We start from the raw sequence: 16,206 nt of genomic DNA, 5'->3' as shown, positions 1-16,206 counted from the left end.
CCAAACCATTCCATGATTCCATGATTCTATGAAATGGCTCAGACATTCTAGTTTCATTCTTCTTCAAAGGTCTCTACAGAAAATCTTCAGCTGTAAATGTCTATGAACTCGAGTGTATAAAGAAATAAATTTCGTTTCTGCAATTACAGGACAGTCAGACCCAACGGCAGAAAATATCACATCTTCTCTGGTAACAGCTTCTACTGTTGAAGTGCCAGAAATGACAGTAACACTGGAAAATGACACCACACTGGAAACCTCTCACACAGCAAACAAATCCACATCTCCTCTTGAGACTACAGCTGCAACCCCATCTACTCCAACACAAACACCTGCTCTTGAAACAACCTCCACACTTCTCTCCACCAGAGCAGAAACCTCCAGCCCAGGTCCTGAAGCAACCACCATGGTAACTTCCAGCTCTAGTAGAACATCTACTGCTGCTCTTCTCAGCAGCACAGCTAAGAAGACAACAGCTTCTCCCACCACGGTCCTTATAGAAACATTCACCACTGCTCCTGGGACAAGCCCACCCCCGGCCACCTCCTCAGGGATGACTCTGACCACTGATCTGGACAACACTTCTACTCTGACCACAGCTTTGTCCACCTCTACTCTGGAAACAACCTCAAATGCTATTTCTACAGCCCCTTCAACATCTCAGGCAACCACTTTGGTCATGTCTACCACCACAATGGAAAGCTCCAGCACTGCTGCCCACTCAACGTCTCCTTCTGAGACAACAGCTGCACCTTCATCCACCGTAACAAAAACACCTGCTTTTGAGACAACCTCCACGCTCCTCTCCACCAGAGCAGAAACCTCCAGCCCAGCTGCAGCAAGGACCACTGTGGTCACTTCCAGCCCGGGAACATCTGCTGCTGTTCTTCGCAGCACCACAACTATGGAGACAACAGCCTCTCCCACCACAGTTCTTGCAGAAACATCCTCTTCTGCTCCTGGTACAAGGCCATCTCCTGCCACCACCTCAGCGGTGACTCTGAGCACTGCTCTGGACAACACTTCTCCAACTCTGAGCACAGATACACCTATCTCTACTGTGGAAACCATCTCCACTGCTACCTCCAGAGCCACCTCAGTCCCTGAGAAAACCACTGTGGCCACCTCCACCATGATAGAAACCTCTCCCATGGCCATCCATTCCACATCTGCTCCTGAGACGACAGCCTCACCCACTTCCAGTCCAACACAAATCTCTGCTCTTGAGACATCACCCACACTCCTCTCCACCACAGCAGAAACCTCCAGCCCAGGTGTTGAAACAACCACTGTGGTCAATTCCAGCCCACCTGGAACCTCTGCTGCTGCTCTTCTCACCATGAGTGCTATGGAGACAGCAGCTTCTCCCACATCGGTCCTTGCAAAAACATTGTCCTCCACTCCTGGGACAAGGCCTCCTCCTGCCACCACCTCGGACACTACCCCAACCACTTCTCAGAGCAACACTTCTCCAACTTTGATTGCAGCTACAGCCACCTCTACTCTGGAAACAACCTCCACTGTTACCACTAGAACCACCTCGACACCTCAGGCAACCACTGCAGACATCTTCACCATGATGGAAACCTCCCCGGTGGCTGCCCACTCCACATCTCCTCCTGAGATGACAGCTGCACTCTCATCTACTCCAACACAAACACCTGCTCTTGAAACAACCTCCACACTCCTGTCCACCAGAGCAGAAACCTCCAGCCCAACTCCTGCGACAAACACCACGGTCCCTTCCAGCTCACCTGAAACATCTGCTGCTGTTCTTCTCAGCACCACTGCTAAGGAGTCAACAGCCTCTCCCACCACAATCCTTGGAGAAACAGTCTCCTCTGCTCCTCAGACAAGCCCACATCCTGCCACCACCTCAGTGGTGACTCTGAGCACTGCTCTGGACACTTCCCCACCTGTGACCACAGCTAAACCCACCTCTGCTTTGGCAAAAATGTTCACTGCCACTACTACAGCCACCTCAACCCCTGCGGCAACAACTGTGGCCATCTCCCCCATGATGGAAACCTCCATCTCAGCCGCCAAGTCCACGTCTCCTCTTGAGACTACAGCTGCGCCCTCGTCCACTCCAACGAAAACGCCTGATCTTGAGACAACCTCCACACTTCTCTCCACCAGAGCAGAAACCTCCAGCCCAGGTCCTGAAGCAACCACCATGGTAACTTCCAGCTCTAGTAGAACATCTACTGCTGCTCTTCTCAGCAGCACAGCTAAGAAGACAACAGCTTCTCCCACCACGGTCCTTATAGAAACATTCACCACTGCTCCTGGGACAAGCCCACCCCCGGCCACCTCCTCAGGGATGACTCTGACCACAGATCTGGACAACACTTCTCCTACTCTGACCACAGCTTTGTCCACCTCTACTCTGGAAACAACCTCAAATGCTATTTCTACAGCCCCTTCAACATCTCAGGCAACCACTTTGGTCATGTCTACCACCACGATGGAAAGCTCCAGCACTGCTGCCCACTCAACGTCTCCTTCTGAGACAACAGCTGCACCTTCATCCACCGTAACAAAAACACCTGCTCTTGAGACAACCTCCACAATCCTCTCCACCAGAGCAGAAACCTCCAGCCCAGCTGCAGCAAGGACCACTGTGGTCACTTCCAGCCCTGGAACATCTGCTGCTGTTCTTCTCAGCACCACAACTATGGAGACAACAGCCTCTCCCATCACAGTTCTTGAAGAAACATCCTCTTCTGCTCCTGGGACAAGGCCATCTCCTGCCACCACCTCAGCGGTGACTCTGAGCACTGCTCTGGACAACACTTCTCCAACTCTGAGCACAGATACACCTATCTCTACTGTGGAAACCATCTCCACTGCTACCTCTAGAGCCACCTCAGTCCCTGAGAAAACCACTATGGCCACCTCCACCATGATAGAAACCTCTCCCATGGCCATCCATTCCACATCTGCTCCTGAGACGACAGCCTCACCCACTTCCAGTCCAACACAAATCTCTGCTCTTGAGACATCATCCACACTCCTCTCCACCACAGCAGAAACCTCCAGCCCAGGTGTTGAAACAACCACTGTGGTCAATTCCAGCCCCCCTGGAACATCTGCTGCTGCTCTTCTCACCATGAGTGCTATGGAGACAGCAGCTTCTCCCACATCGGACCTTGCAAAAACATTGTCCTCCACTCCTGGGACAAGGCCTCCTCCTGCCACCACCTTGGACACTACCCCAACCACTTCTCAAAGCAACATTTCTCCAACTTTGATTGCAGCTACAGCCACCTCTACTCTGGAAACAACCTCCACTGTTACCACTAGAGCCACCTCGACCCCTCAAGCCACCCCAGGGGCCATCTCCACCACGACAGAAAGCACCCGCATGGCTGTCCAGTCCACATCCTCTCCTGAGAATAGTGCTGCACCATCTTCAAACCCCACCCAAACACCTGCTCTTGAAACAACCTCCACAATCGTGTCCACCAGAGCAGAAACCTCCAGCCCAACTCCTGCGACAAACACCACAGTTCCTTCCAGCTCACCTGAAACATCTGCTGCTGTTCTTCTCAGCACCACTGCTAAGGAGTCAACAGCCTCTCCCACCACAATCCTTGGAGAAACAGTCTCCTCTGCTCCTCAGACAAGCCCACATCCTGCCACCACCTCAGTGGTGACTCTGAGCACTGCTCTGGACACTTCCCCACCTGTGACCACAGCTAAACCCACCTCTGCTTTGGCAAAAATGTTCACTGCCACTGCTACAGCCACCTCAACCCCTGCGGCAACAACTGTGGCCATCTCCCCCATGATGGAAACCTCCATCTCAGCCGCCAAGTCCACGTCTCCTCTTGAGACTACAGCTGCGCCCTCGTCCACTCCAACGAAAATGCCTGATCTTGAGACAACCTCCACAATTTTCTCCTCTAGGGCAGAAACCTCCAGCCCAGGTCCTGAAGCAACCACCATGGTAACTTCCAGCTCTAGTAGAACATCTACTGCTGCTCTTCTCAGCAGCACAGCTAAGAAGACAACAGCTTCTCCCACCACGGTCCTTATAGAAACATTCACCACTGCTCCTGGGACAAGCCCACCCCCGGCCACCTCCTCAGGGATGACTCTGACCACTGATCTGGACAACACTTCTCCTACTCTGACCACAGCTTTGTCCACCTCTACTCTGGAAACAACCTCAAATGCTATTTCTACAGCCACTTCAACTTCTCAGGCAACCACTTTGGTCATGTCTACCACCACGATGGAAAGCTCCAGCACTGCTGCCCACTCAACGTCTCCTTCTGAGACAACAGCTGCACCTTCATCCACCGTAACAAAAACACCTGCTCTTGAGACAACCTCCACATTCCTCTCCACCAGAGCAGAAACCTCCAGCCCAGCTGCAGCAAGGACCACTGGTGTCACTTCCAGCCCTGGAACATCTGCTGCTGTTCTTCTCAGCACCACAACTATGGAGACAACAGCCTCTCCCACCATAGTTCTTGAAGAAACATCCTCTTCTGCTCCTGGGACAAGGCCATCTCCTGCCACCACCTCAGCAGTGACTCTGAGCACTGCTCTGGACAACACTTCTCCAACTCTGAGCACAGATACACCTATCTCTACTCTGGAAACCATCTCCACTGCTACCTCCAGAGCCACCTCAGTCCCTGAGAAAACCACTGTGGCCATCTCCACCATGATAGAAACCTCTCCCATGGCCATCCATTCCACATCTGCTCCTGAGACGACAGCCTCACCCACTTCCAGTCCAACACAAATCTCTGCTCTTGAGACATCACCCACACTCCTCTCCACCACAGCAGAAACCTCCAGCCCAGGTGTTGAAACAACCACTGTGGTCAATTCCAGCCCACCTGGAACCTCTACTGCTGCTCTTCTCACCATGAGTGCTATGGAGACAGCAGCTTCTCCCACATCGGACCTTGCAAAAGCATTGTCCTCCACTCCTGGGACAAGGCCTCCTCCTGCCACCACCTTGGACACTACCCCAACCACTTCTCAGAGCAACACTTCTCCAACTTTGATTGCAGCTACAGCCACCTCTACTCTGGAAACAACCTCCACTGTTACCACTAGAGCCACCTCGACCCCTCAAGCCACCACAGGGGCCATCTCCACCACGACAGAAACCACCCGCATGGCTGCCCAGTCCACATCCTCTCCTGAGAATAGTGCTGCACCATCTTCAAACCCCACCCAAACACCTGCTCTTGAAACAACCACCACACTCCTGTCCACCAGAGCAGAAACCTCCAGCCCACCTGCTGAAATGACCACTGTGATCACTTCCAGCCCACTTGGAACATCTGCTGCTGCTCTTCTCACCACCACAGTTATGGAGACAACAACCTCTCATCCATCGGTCTTTGAAGAAAAATCCAGCTCTGCTCCTGGGACAAGATCACCTCCTGTCACCACCTCGGGGACTGCCCTAGACAGCACTTCCCAAGTTCTGGCAGCATCTACAGCCACCTCTACTCTGGAAACAACCTCCTCTGTTACCACTAGAACCACCTCGACACCTCAGGCAACCACTGCAGACATCTCCACCATGATGGAAACCTCCCCGGTGGCTGCCCACTCCACATCTCCTCCTGAGATGACAGCTACACTCTCATCTACTCCAACACAAACACCTGCTCTTGAAACAACCTCCACACCCCTCTCCACCAGAGCAGAAACCTCCAGCCCAGCTCCTGCGACAAACACCACGGTCCCTTCCAGCTCACCTGAAACATCTGCTGCTGTTCTTCTCAGGACCACTGCTAAGGAGTCAACAGCCTCTCCCACCACAATCCTTGGAGAAACAGTCTCCTCTGCTCCTCAGACAAGCCCACATCCTGCCACCACCTCAGTGGTGACTCCGAGCACTGCTCTGGACACTTCCCCACCTGTGACCACAGCTAAACCCACCTCTGCTTTGGCAAAAATGTCCACTGCCACTGCTACAGCCACCTCAACCCCTGCGGCAACAACTGTGGCCATCTCCCCCATGATGGAAACCTCCATCTCAGCCGCCAAGTCCACCTCTCCTCTTGAGACTACAGCTGCGCCCTCGTCCACTCCAACGAAAACGCCTGATCTTGAGACAACCTCCACACTTCTCTCCACCAGAGCAGAAACCTCCAGCCCAGGTCCTGAAGCAACCACCATGGTAACTTCCAGCTCTAGTAGAACATCTACTGCTGCTCTTCTCAGCAGCACAGCTAAGAAGACAACAGCTTCTCCCACCACGGTCCTTATAGAAACATTCACCACTGCTCCTGGGACAAGCCCACCCCCGGCCACCTCCTCAGGGATGACTCTGACCACTGATCTGGACAACACTTCTCCTACTCTGACCACAGCTTTGTCCACCTCTACTCTGGAAACAACCTCAAATGCTATTTCTACAGCCACTTCAACATCTCAGGCAACCACTTTGGTCATGTCTACCACCACGATGGAAACCTCCAGCACTGCTGCCCACTCAACGTCTCCTTCTGAGACAACAGCTGCACCTTCATCCGCCTTAACAAAAACACCTGCTTTTGAGACAACCTCCACGCTCCTCTCCACCAGAGCAGAAACCTCCAGCCCAGCTGCAGCAAGGACCACTGTGGTCACTTCCAGCCCTGGAACATCTGCTGCTGTTCTTCTCAGCACCACAACTATGGAGACAACAGCCTCTCCCACCACAGTTCTTGAAGAAACATCCTCTTCTGCTCCTGGGACAAGGCCATCTCCTGCCACCACCTCAGCGGTGACTCTGAGCACTGCTCTGGACAACACTTCTCCCACTCTGAGCACAGATACACCTATCTCTACTCTGGAAACCATCTCCACTGCTACCTCTAGAGCCACCTCAGTCTCTGAGAAAACCACTGTGGCCACCTCCACCATGATAGAAACCTCTCCCATGGCCATCCATTCCACATCTGCTCCTGAGACGACAGCCTCACCCACTTCCAGTCCAACACAAATCTCTGCTCTTGAGACATCACCCACACTCCTCTCCACCACAGCAGAAACCTCCAGCCCAGGTGTTGAAACAACCACTGTGGTCAATTCCAGCCCACCTGGAACCTCTACTGCTGCTCTTCTCACCATGAGTGCTATGGAGACAGCAGCTTCTCCCACATCGGACCTTGCAAAAGCATTGTCCTCCACTCCTGGGACAAGGCCTCCTCCTGCCACCACCTTGGACACTACCCCAACCACTTCTCAGAGCAACACTTCTCCAACTTTGATTGCAGCTACAGCCATCTCTACTCTGGAAACAACCTCCACTGTTACCACTAGAACCACCTCGACACCTCAGGCAACCACTGCAGACATCTCCACCACGATGGAAACCTCCCCGGTGGCTGCCCAGTCCACATCCTCTCCTGAGATGACAGCTGCACTCTCATCTACTCCAACACAAACACCTGCTCTTGAAACAACCTCCACACTCCTGTCCACCAGAGCAGAAACCTCCAGCCCAGCTCCTGCGACAAACACCATGGTCCCTTCCAGCTCACCTGAAACATCTGCTGCTGTTCTTCTCAGGACCACTGCTAAGGAGTCAACAGCCTCTCCCACCACAATCCTTGGAGAAACAGTCTCCTCTGCTCCTCAGACAAGCCCACATCCTGCCACCACCTCAGTGGTGACTCCGAGCACTGCTCTGGACACTTCCCCACCTGTGACCACAGCTAAATCCACCTCTGCTTTGGCAAAAATGTTCACTGCCACTGCTACAGCCACCTCAACCCCTGCGGCAACAACTGTGGCCATCTCCCCCATGATGGAAACCTCCATCTCAGCCGCCAAGTCCACCTCTCCTCTTGAGACTACAGCTGCGCCCTCGTCCACTCCAACGAAAACGCCTGATCTTGAGACAACCTCCACAATTCTCTCCTCCAGGGCAGAAACCTCCAGCGCAGGTCCTGAAGAAACCACCATGGTAACTTCCAGCTCTAGTAGAACATCTACTGCTGCTCTTCTCAGCAGCACAGCTAAGAAGACAACAGCTTCTCCCACCACGGTCCTTATAGAAACATTCACCACTGCTCCTGGGACAAGCCCACCCCCGGCCACCTCCTCAGGGATGACTCTGACCACTGATCTGGACAACACTTCTCCTACTCTGACCACAGCTTTGTCCACCTCTGCTCTGGAAACAACCTCAAATGCTATTTCAACAGCCACTTCAACATCTCAGGCAACCACTTTGGTCATGTCTACCACCACGATGGAAACCTCCAGCACTGCTGCCCACTCAACGTCTCCTTCTGAGACAACAGCTGCACCTTCATCCGCCTTAACAAAAACACCTGCTCTTGAGACAACCTCCACAATCCTCTCCACCAGAGCAGAAACCTCCAGCCCAGCTGCAGCAAGGACCACTGTGGTCACTTCCAGCCCTGGAACATCTGCTGCTGTTCTTCTCAGCACCACAACTATGGAGACAACAGCCTCTCCCACCACAGTTCTTGAAGAAACATCCTCTTCTGCTCCTGAGACAAGGCCATCTCCTGCCATCTCCTCAGCAGTGACTCTGAGCACTGCTCTGTACAACACTTCTCCAACTCTGAGCACAGATACACCTATTTCTACTGTGGAAACCATCTCCACTGCTACCTCTAGAGCCACCTCAGTCCCTGAGAAAACCACTGTGGCCACCTCCACCATGATAGAAACCTCTCCCATGGCCATCCATTCCACATCTGCTCCTGAGACGACAGCCTCACCCACTTCCAGTCCAACACAAATCTCTGCTCTTGAGACATCATCCACACTCCTCTCCACCACAGCAGAAACCTCCAGCCCAGGTGTTGAAACAACCACTGTGGTCAATTCCAGCCCACCTGGAACCTCTACTGCTGCTCTTCTCACCACGAGTGCTATGGAGACAGCAGCTTCTCCCACATCGGACCTTGCAAAAACATTGTCCTCCACTCCTGGGACAAGGCCTCCTCCTGCCACCACCTCGGACACTACCCCAACCACTTCTCAGAGCAACACTTCTCCAACTTTGATTGCAGCTACAGCCACCTCTCCTCTGGAAACAACCTTCACTGTTACCACTAGAGCCACCTCGACCCCTCAAGCCACCACAGGGGCCATCTCCACCATGACAGAAACCACCCGCATGGCTGCCCAGTCCACATCCTCTCCTGAGAATAGTGCTGCACCATCTTCAAACCCCACCCAAACACCTGCTCTTGAAACAACCTCCACACTCCTGTCCACCAGAGCAGAAACCTCCAGCCCAGCTCCTGCGACAAACACCATGGTCCCTTCCAGCTCACCTGAAACATCTGCTGCTGTTCTTCTCAGCACCACTGCTAAGGAGTCAACAGCCTCTCCCACCACAATCCTTGGAGAAACAGTCTCCTCTGCTCCTCAGACAAGCCCACATCCTGCCACCACCTCAGTGGTGACTCTGAGCACTGCTCTGGACACTTCCCCACCTGTGACCACAGCTAAACCCACCTCTGCTTTGGCAAAAATGTTCACTGCTACTACTACAGCCACCTCAACCCCTGCGGCAACAACTGTGGCCATCTCCCCCATGATGGAAACCTCCATCTCAGCCGCCAAGTCCACCTCTCCTCTTCAGACTACAGCTGCGCCCTCGTCCACTCCAACGAAAACGCCTGATCTTGAGACAACCTCCACAATTCTCTCCACCAGGGCAGAAACCTCCAGCGCAGGTCCTGAAGAAACCACCATGGTAACTTCCAGCTCTAGTAGAACATCTACTGCTGCTCTTCTCAGCAGCACAGCTAAGAAGACAACAGCTTCTCCCACCACGGTCCTTATAGAAACATTCACCACTGCTCCTGGGACAAGCCCACCCCCGGCCACCTCCTCAGGGATGACTCTGACCACTGATCTGGACAACACTTCTCCTACTCTGACCACAGCTTTGTCCACCTCTACTCTGGAAATAACCTCAAATGCTATTTCTACAGCCCCTTCAACATCTCAGGCAACCACTTTGGTCATGTCTACCACCACGATGGAAAGCTCCAGCACTGCTGCCCACTCAACGTCTCCTTCTGAGACAACAGCTGCACCTTCATCCACCTTAACAAAAACACCTGCTCTTGAGACAACCTCCACAATCCTCTCCACCAGAGCAGAAACCCCCAGCCCAGCTGCAGCAAGGACCACTGTGGTCACTTCCAGCCCTGGAACATCTGCTGCTGTTCTTCTCAGCACCACAACTATGGAGACAACAGCCTCTCCCACCACAGTTCTTGAAGAAACATCCTCTTCTGCTCCTGGGACAAGGCCATCTCCTGCCACCACCTCAGCGGTGACTCTGAGCACTGCTCTGGACAACACTTCTCCCACTCTGAGCACAGATACACCTATCTCTACTCTGGAAACCATCTCCACTGCTACCTCCAGAGCCACCTCAGTCCCTGAGAAAACCACTGTGGCCACCTCCACCATGATAGAAACCTCTCCCATGGCCATCCATTCCACATCTGCTCCTGAGACGACAGCCTCACCCACTTCCAGTCCAACACAAATCTCCCCTCTTGAGACATCACCCACACTCCTCTCCACCACAGCAGAAACCTCCAGCCCAGGTGTTGAAACAACCACTATGGTCAATTCCAGTCCACCTGGAACATCTGCTGCTGCTCTTCTCACCATGAGTGCTATGGAGACAGCAGCTTCTCCCACATCGGTCCTTGCAAAAACATTGTCCTCCACTCCTGGGACAAGGCCTCCTCCTGCCACCACCTCGGACACTACCCCAACCACTTCTCAGAGCAACACTTCTCCAACTTTGATTGCAGCTACAGCCACCTCTACTCTGGAAACAACCTCCACTGTTACCACTAGAGCCACCTCGACCCCTCAAGCCACCACAGGGGCCATCTCCACCACGACAGAAAGCACCCGCATGGCTGCCCAGTCCACATCCTCTCCTGAGAATAGTGCTGCACCATCTTCAAACCCCACACAAACACCTGCTCTTGAAACAACCTCCACACTCCTCTCCACCAGAAAAGAAAGGTCCAGTCCACCTGCTGAAATGACCACTGTGATCACTTCCAGCCCACTTGGAAAATCTGCTGCTGCTCTTCTCACCACCACAGTTATGGAGACAACAACCTCTCATCCATTGGTCTTTGCAGAAAAATCCAGCTCTGCTCCTGGGACAAGATCACCTCCTGTCACCACCTCGGGGACTGCCCTAGATGGCACTTCCCAAGTTCTGGCAGCTTCTACAGCCACCTCTACTCTGGAAAAAACCTCCTCTGTTACCACTAGAACCACCTCGACACCTCAGGCAACCACTGCAGACATCTCCACCATGATGGAAACCTCCCCCGTAGCTGCCCACTCCACATCTCCTCCTGAGATGACAGCTGCACTCTCATCTACTCCAACACAAACACCTGCTCTTGAAACAACCTCCACACCCCTGTCCACCAGAGCAGAAACCTCCAGCCCAGCTCCTGCGACAAACACCATGGTCCCTTCCAGCTCACCTGAAACATCTGCTGCTGTTCTTCTCAGCACCACTGCTAAGGAGTCAACAGCCTCTCCCACCACAATCCTTGGAGAAACAGTCTCCTCTGCTCCTCAGACAAGCCCACATCCTGCCACCACCTCAGTGGTGACTCTGAGCACTGCTCTGGACACTTCCCCACCTGTGACCACAGCTAAACCCACCTCTGCTTTGGCAAAAATGTTCACTGCCGCTACTACAGCCACCTCAACCCCTGCGGCAACAACTGTGGCCATCTCCCCCATGATGGAAACCTCCATCTCAGCCGCCAAGTCCACGTCTCCTCTTGAGACTACAGCTGCGCCGTCGTCCACTCCAACGAAAACGCCTGATCTTGAGACAACCTCCACAATCCTCTCCACCAGAGCAGAAACCTCCAGCGCAGATCCTGAACAAACCACCATGGTAACTTCCAGCTCTAGTAGAACATCTACTGCTGCTCTTCTCAGCAGCACAGCTAAGAAGACAACAGCTTCTCCCACCACGGTCCTTATAGAAACATTCACCACTGCTCCTGGGACAAGCCCACCCCCGGCCACCTCCTCAGGGATGACTCTGACCACAGATCTGGACAACACTTCTCCTACTCTGACCACAGCTTTGTCCACCTCTACTCTGGAAACAACCTCAAATGCTATTTCTACAGCCACTTCAACATCTCAGGCAACCACTTTGGTCACGTCTACCACCACGATGGAAACCTCCAGCACTGCTGCCCACTCAACGTCTCCTTCTGAGACAACAGCTGCACCTTCATCCGCCTTAACAAAAACACCTGCTCTTGAGACAACCTCCACGCTCCTCTCCACCAGAGCAGAAACCTCCAGCCCACCTGATGCAATGTCCACTGTGGTCACTTCCAGCCCTGGAACATCTGCTGCTGTTCTTCTCAGCACCACAACTATGGAGACAACAGCCTCTCCCACCACAGTTCTTGAAGAAACATCCTCTTCTGCTCCTGGGACAAGGCCATCTCCTGCCACCACCTCAGCGGTGACTCTGAGCACTGGTCTGGACAACACTTCTCCCACTCTGAGCACAGATACACCTATCTCTACTCTGGAAACCATCTCCACTGCTACCTCCAGAGCCACCTCAGTCCCTGAGAAAACCACTGTGGCCACCTCCACCATGATAGAAACCTCTCCCATGGCCATCCATTCCACATCTGCTCCTGAGACGACAGCCTCACCCACTTCCAGTCCAACACAAATCTCTGCTCTTGAGACATCACCCACACTCCTCTCCACCACAGCAGAAACCTCCAGCCCAGGTGTTGAAACAACCACTATGGTCAATTCCAGCCCACGTGGAACATCTGCTGCTGCTCTTCTCACCATGAGTGCTATGGAGACAGCAGCTTCTCCCACATCGGTCCTTGCAAAAACATTGTCCTCCACTCCTGGGACAAGGCCTCCTCCTGCCACCACCTCGGACACTACCCCAACCACTTCTCAGAGCAACATTTCTCCAACTTTGATTGCAGCTACAGCCACCTCTACTCTGGAAACAACCTCCACCGTTACCACTAGAGCCACCTCGACCCCTCAAGCCACCACAGGGGCCATCTCCACCACGACAGAAAGCACCCGCATGGCTGCCCAGTCCACATCCTCTCCTGAGAATAGTGCTGCACCATCTTCAAACCCCACACAAACACCTGCTCGTGAAACAACCTCCACACTCCTGTCCACCAGAGCAGAAACCTCCAGCCCAGCTCCTGCGACAAACACCACAGTTCCTTCCAGCTCACCTGAAACATCTGCTGCTGTTCTTCTCAGCACCACTGCTAAGGAGTCAACAGCCTCTCCCACCACAATCCTTGGAGAAACAGTCTCCTCTGCTCCTCAGACAAGCCCACATCCTGCCACCACCTCAGTGGTGACTCTGAGCACTGCTCTGGACACTTCCCCACCTGTGACCACAGCTAAACCCACCTCTGCTTTGGCAAAAATGTCCACTGCCACTGCTACAGCCACCTCAACCCCTGCGGCAACAACTGTGGCCATCTCCCCCATGATGGAAACCTCCATCTCAGCCGCCAAGTCCACGTCTCCTCTTGAGACTACAGCTGCGCCCTCGTCCACTCCAACGAAAACGCCTGATCTTGAGACAACCTACACAATTCTCTCCTCCAGGGCAGAAACCTCCAGCCCAGGTCCTGAAGAAACCACCATGGTAACTTCCAGCTCTAGTAGAACATCTACTGCTGCTCTTCTCAGCAGCACAGCTAAGAAGACAACAGCTTCTCCCACCACGGTCCTTATAGAAACATTCACCACTGCTCCTGGGACAAGCCCACCCCCGGCCACCTCCTCAGGGATGACTCTGAGCACTGATCTGGACAACACTTCTCCTACTCTGACCACAGCTTTGTCCACCTCTACTCTGGAAACAACCTCAAATGCTATTTCAACAGCCACTTCAACATCTCAGGCAACCACTTTGGTCACGTCTACCACCACGATGGAAAGCTCCAGCACTGCTGCCCACTCAACGTCTCCTTCTGAGACAACAGCTGCACCTTCATCCGCCTTAACAAAAACACCTGCTCTTGAGACAACCTCCACGCTCCTCTCCACCAGAGCAGAAACCTCCAGCCCAGCTGCAGCAAGGACCACTGGTGTCACTTCCAGCCCACCTGCAACATCTGCTACTGCTCTTCTAACCACCACAGCTATGGAGACAACGGTCTCTCCCACCACGGACCTCGCAGAAACATCCTCGTCTGCTCCCGGGACAAGCCCACCTCCTGCCACCACCACAGTTTCTACCATCACCACTCCTCTGGTGAACACTTCCCAAACCCCAACCAGAGCTACGCCCACCTCTGATCTTGAAACAACCTCCACTGCTCCTCCTACAGCCACCTCACCCCCTGAGAGAACAACTGTGCCCATCCCTACTACGATGGAAACCTCCCGCACGGCTGTCAAATCTACGTCTCCTGCTGACACTACAGCTGAGCCCTCTTCCACTCCAACAAAAACAACTGAACTTGAAACAACCTCCACAATGTTTTCCACAAGAGAAGAAACCTCCAATCCAACTGCTGAAATGACCACTGTGATCCCTTCCAGCCCGCCTGGAACATCTGCTCTTCTTCTCACCACCACAGCCATGGAGACAACAGCCTCTCCCAGCACAACCCTTGCAGAAACACCCTCCTCTTCTCCCGGGACGAGCCCACCTCGTGCAATCACCTCGGCAGAGAGTCATAGCACTTCTCTGAGCAACACTCCTCCAACTCTGACCACAGCTACTTCCACCTCTACTCTGGAAACAATCTCAATTGCTACTTCTAAAGCCACCTCAATGCCTCAGGCAACCACTTTGGCCATGTCCACCACGATGGAAACCTCATCTTCTGCCACCACTTCAGCAGTGACTCTGAGCACTGCTCTGGACAACACTTCCCCAAGTGTGACCCCAGCTGCACACAGCTCCACTCTGGGAGCAAGCTCCACTACTACTTCTACAGCCAACTCAGACTCTGTGGCAACCACTGTGGCCATCTCCACCGCGACAGAAACCTCCCGGGCATCTGCCCAATCCACATCTCCGGCTGAGACGACAGCTGCACTCTTGTCCACTCCAAAACAAACGCCTGCTTTTGAGACAACCTCCACCCTCCTCTCCTCCAGAGCAGAAACCTCCATTCCACATCCTGAAACAACTACTGTGGTCACTTCCAGCCCACCTGGAACATCTGCTGCTGCTCTTACCACCACCACAGCTATGGAAAAGACAGCCTCACCCACCACGGTCCTTGCAGAAATATCTACTTCTGCTCCTGGGACAAGCCCACCTCCTGCCACCACCTTGGTACAGACTCAGAGCACTGCTCAGGACAACACTTCCCCAACTCTGACCACAGCTAAACCATCATCCACTCTGGAAACAACCTCTGCTGTTGCTTCTACAGCCATCTCAACCCCTGAAGCAACCACTGTGCCCATCTCTACTACGATGGAAACCTCCCACACGGCTGTCAAATCCGTGTCTCCTGCTGACACTACAGCTGAGCCCTCTTCCACTCCAACAAAAACACCTGAACTGGAGACAACCTCCACAATCTTTTCCACAAGAGAAGAAACCTCCAATCCAAATGCTGAAATGACCACTGTGATCCCTTCCAGCCCACCTGGAACATCTCCTGCTCCTCTTCTCACCACCACAGCCATGGAGACAACAGCCTCTCCCAGCACAACCCTTGCAGAAACACCCTCCTCTTCTCCCGGGACGAGCCCACCTCGTGCAATCACCTCGGCAGAGAGTCATAGCACTTCTCTGGGCAACGCTTCTCCAACTCTGATCACAGCTACTTCCACCTCTACTCTGGAAACAACCTCAATTGCTACTTCTAAAGCCACCTCAATGCCTCAGGCAACCACTTTGGCCATGTCCACTACGATGGAAACCTCATCTCCTGCCACCACTTCAGCAGTGACTCTGAGCAGTGCTCTCGACAACACTGCCCCAACTCGGACCACAGCTACACCCACCCCTACTGTGGAAGCAATGTCCACCGATAACGCTAGAGCCACCTCAAAGACTCAGGCAACCACAGTGGCCATCTCCACCATGAAGAAAACATCCCACACGGCTGCCTGGTCTATGTCTCCTCCTGAGGCTTCAGCTGTACTCTCGTCCACTCTAACACACACACCTGCTCTTAAGACAACCTCCAAAATCCTCTCCAA

General features: G+C 53.5%; 1 protein-coding gene across 1 annotated transcript; it reads left to right on the top strand.

The window, feature by feature from the left end:
- The first annotated feature begins 406 nt into the window (after nucleotides 1-406).
- LOC128849296 (mucin-19-like) lies at nucleotides 407-14,337 on the top strand. The gene is made up of 2 exons (XM_054050568.1): nucleotides 407-13,681; nucleotides 14,089-14,337. Exons 1-2 carry the CDS (start codon nucleotides 407-409, stop codon nucleotides 14,335-14,337), a joined length of 13,524 nt encoding a protein of 4,507 aa, XP_053906543.1.
- The last annotated feature ends 1,869 nt before the right edge of the window (nucleotides 14,338-16,206 follow it).

This window comes from Cuculus canorus, chromosome 27, assembly GCF_017976375.1.
Source record: "Cuculus canorus isolate bCucCan1 chromosome 27, bCucCan1.pri, whole genome shotgun sequence".
In the NCBI taxonomy this organism is placed as follows: domain Eukaryota; kingdom Metazoa; phylum Chordata; class Aves; order Cuculiformes; family Cuculidae; genus Cuculus; species Cuculus canorus.
Note: the sequence above shows the minus strand (reverse complement) of the source record. Positions and strands in the feature narration are given on the sequence as shown.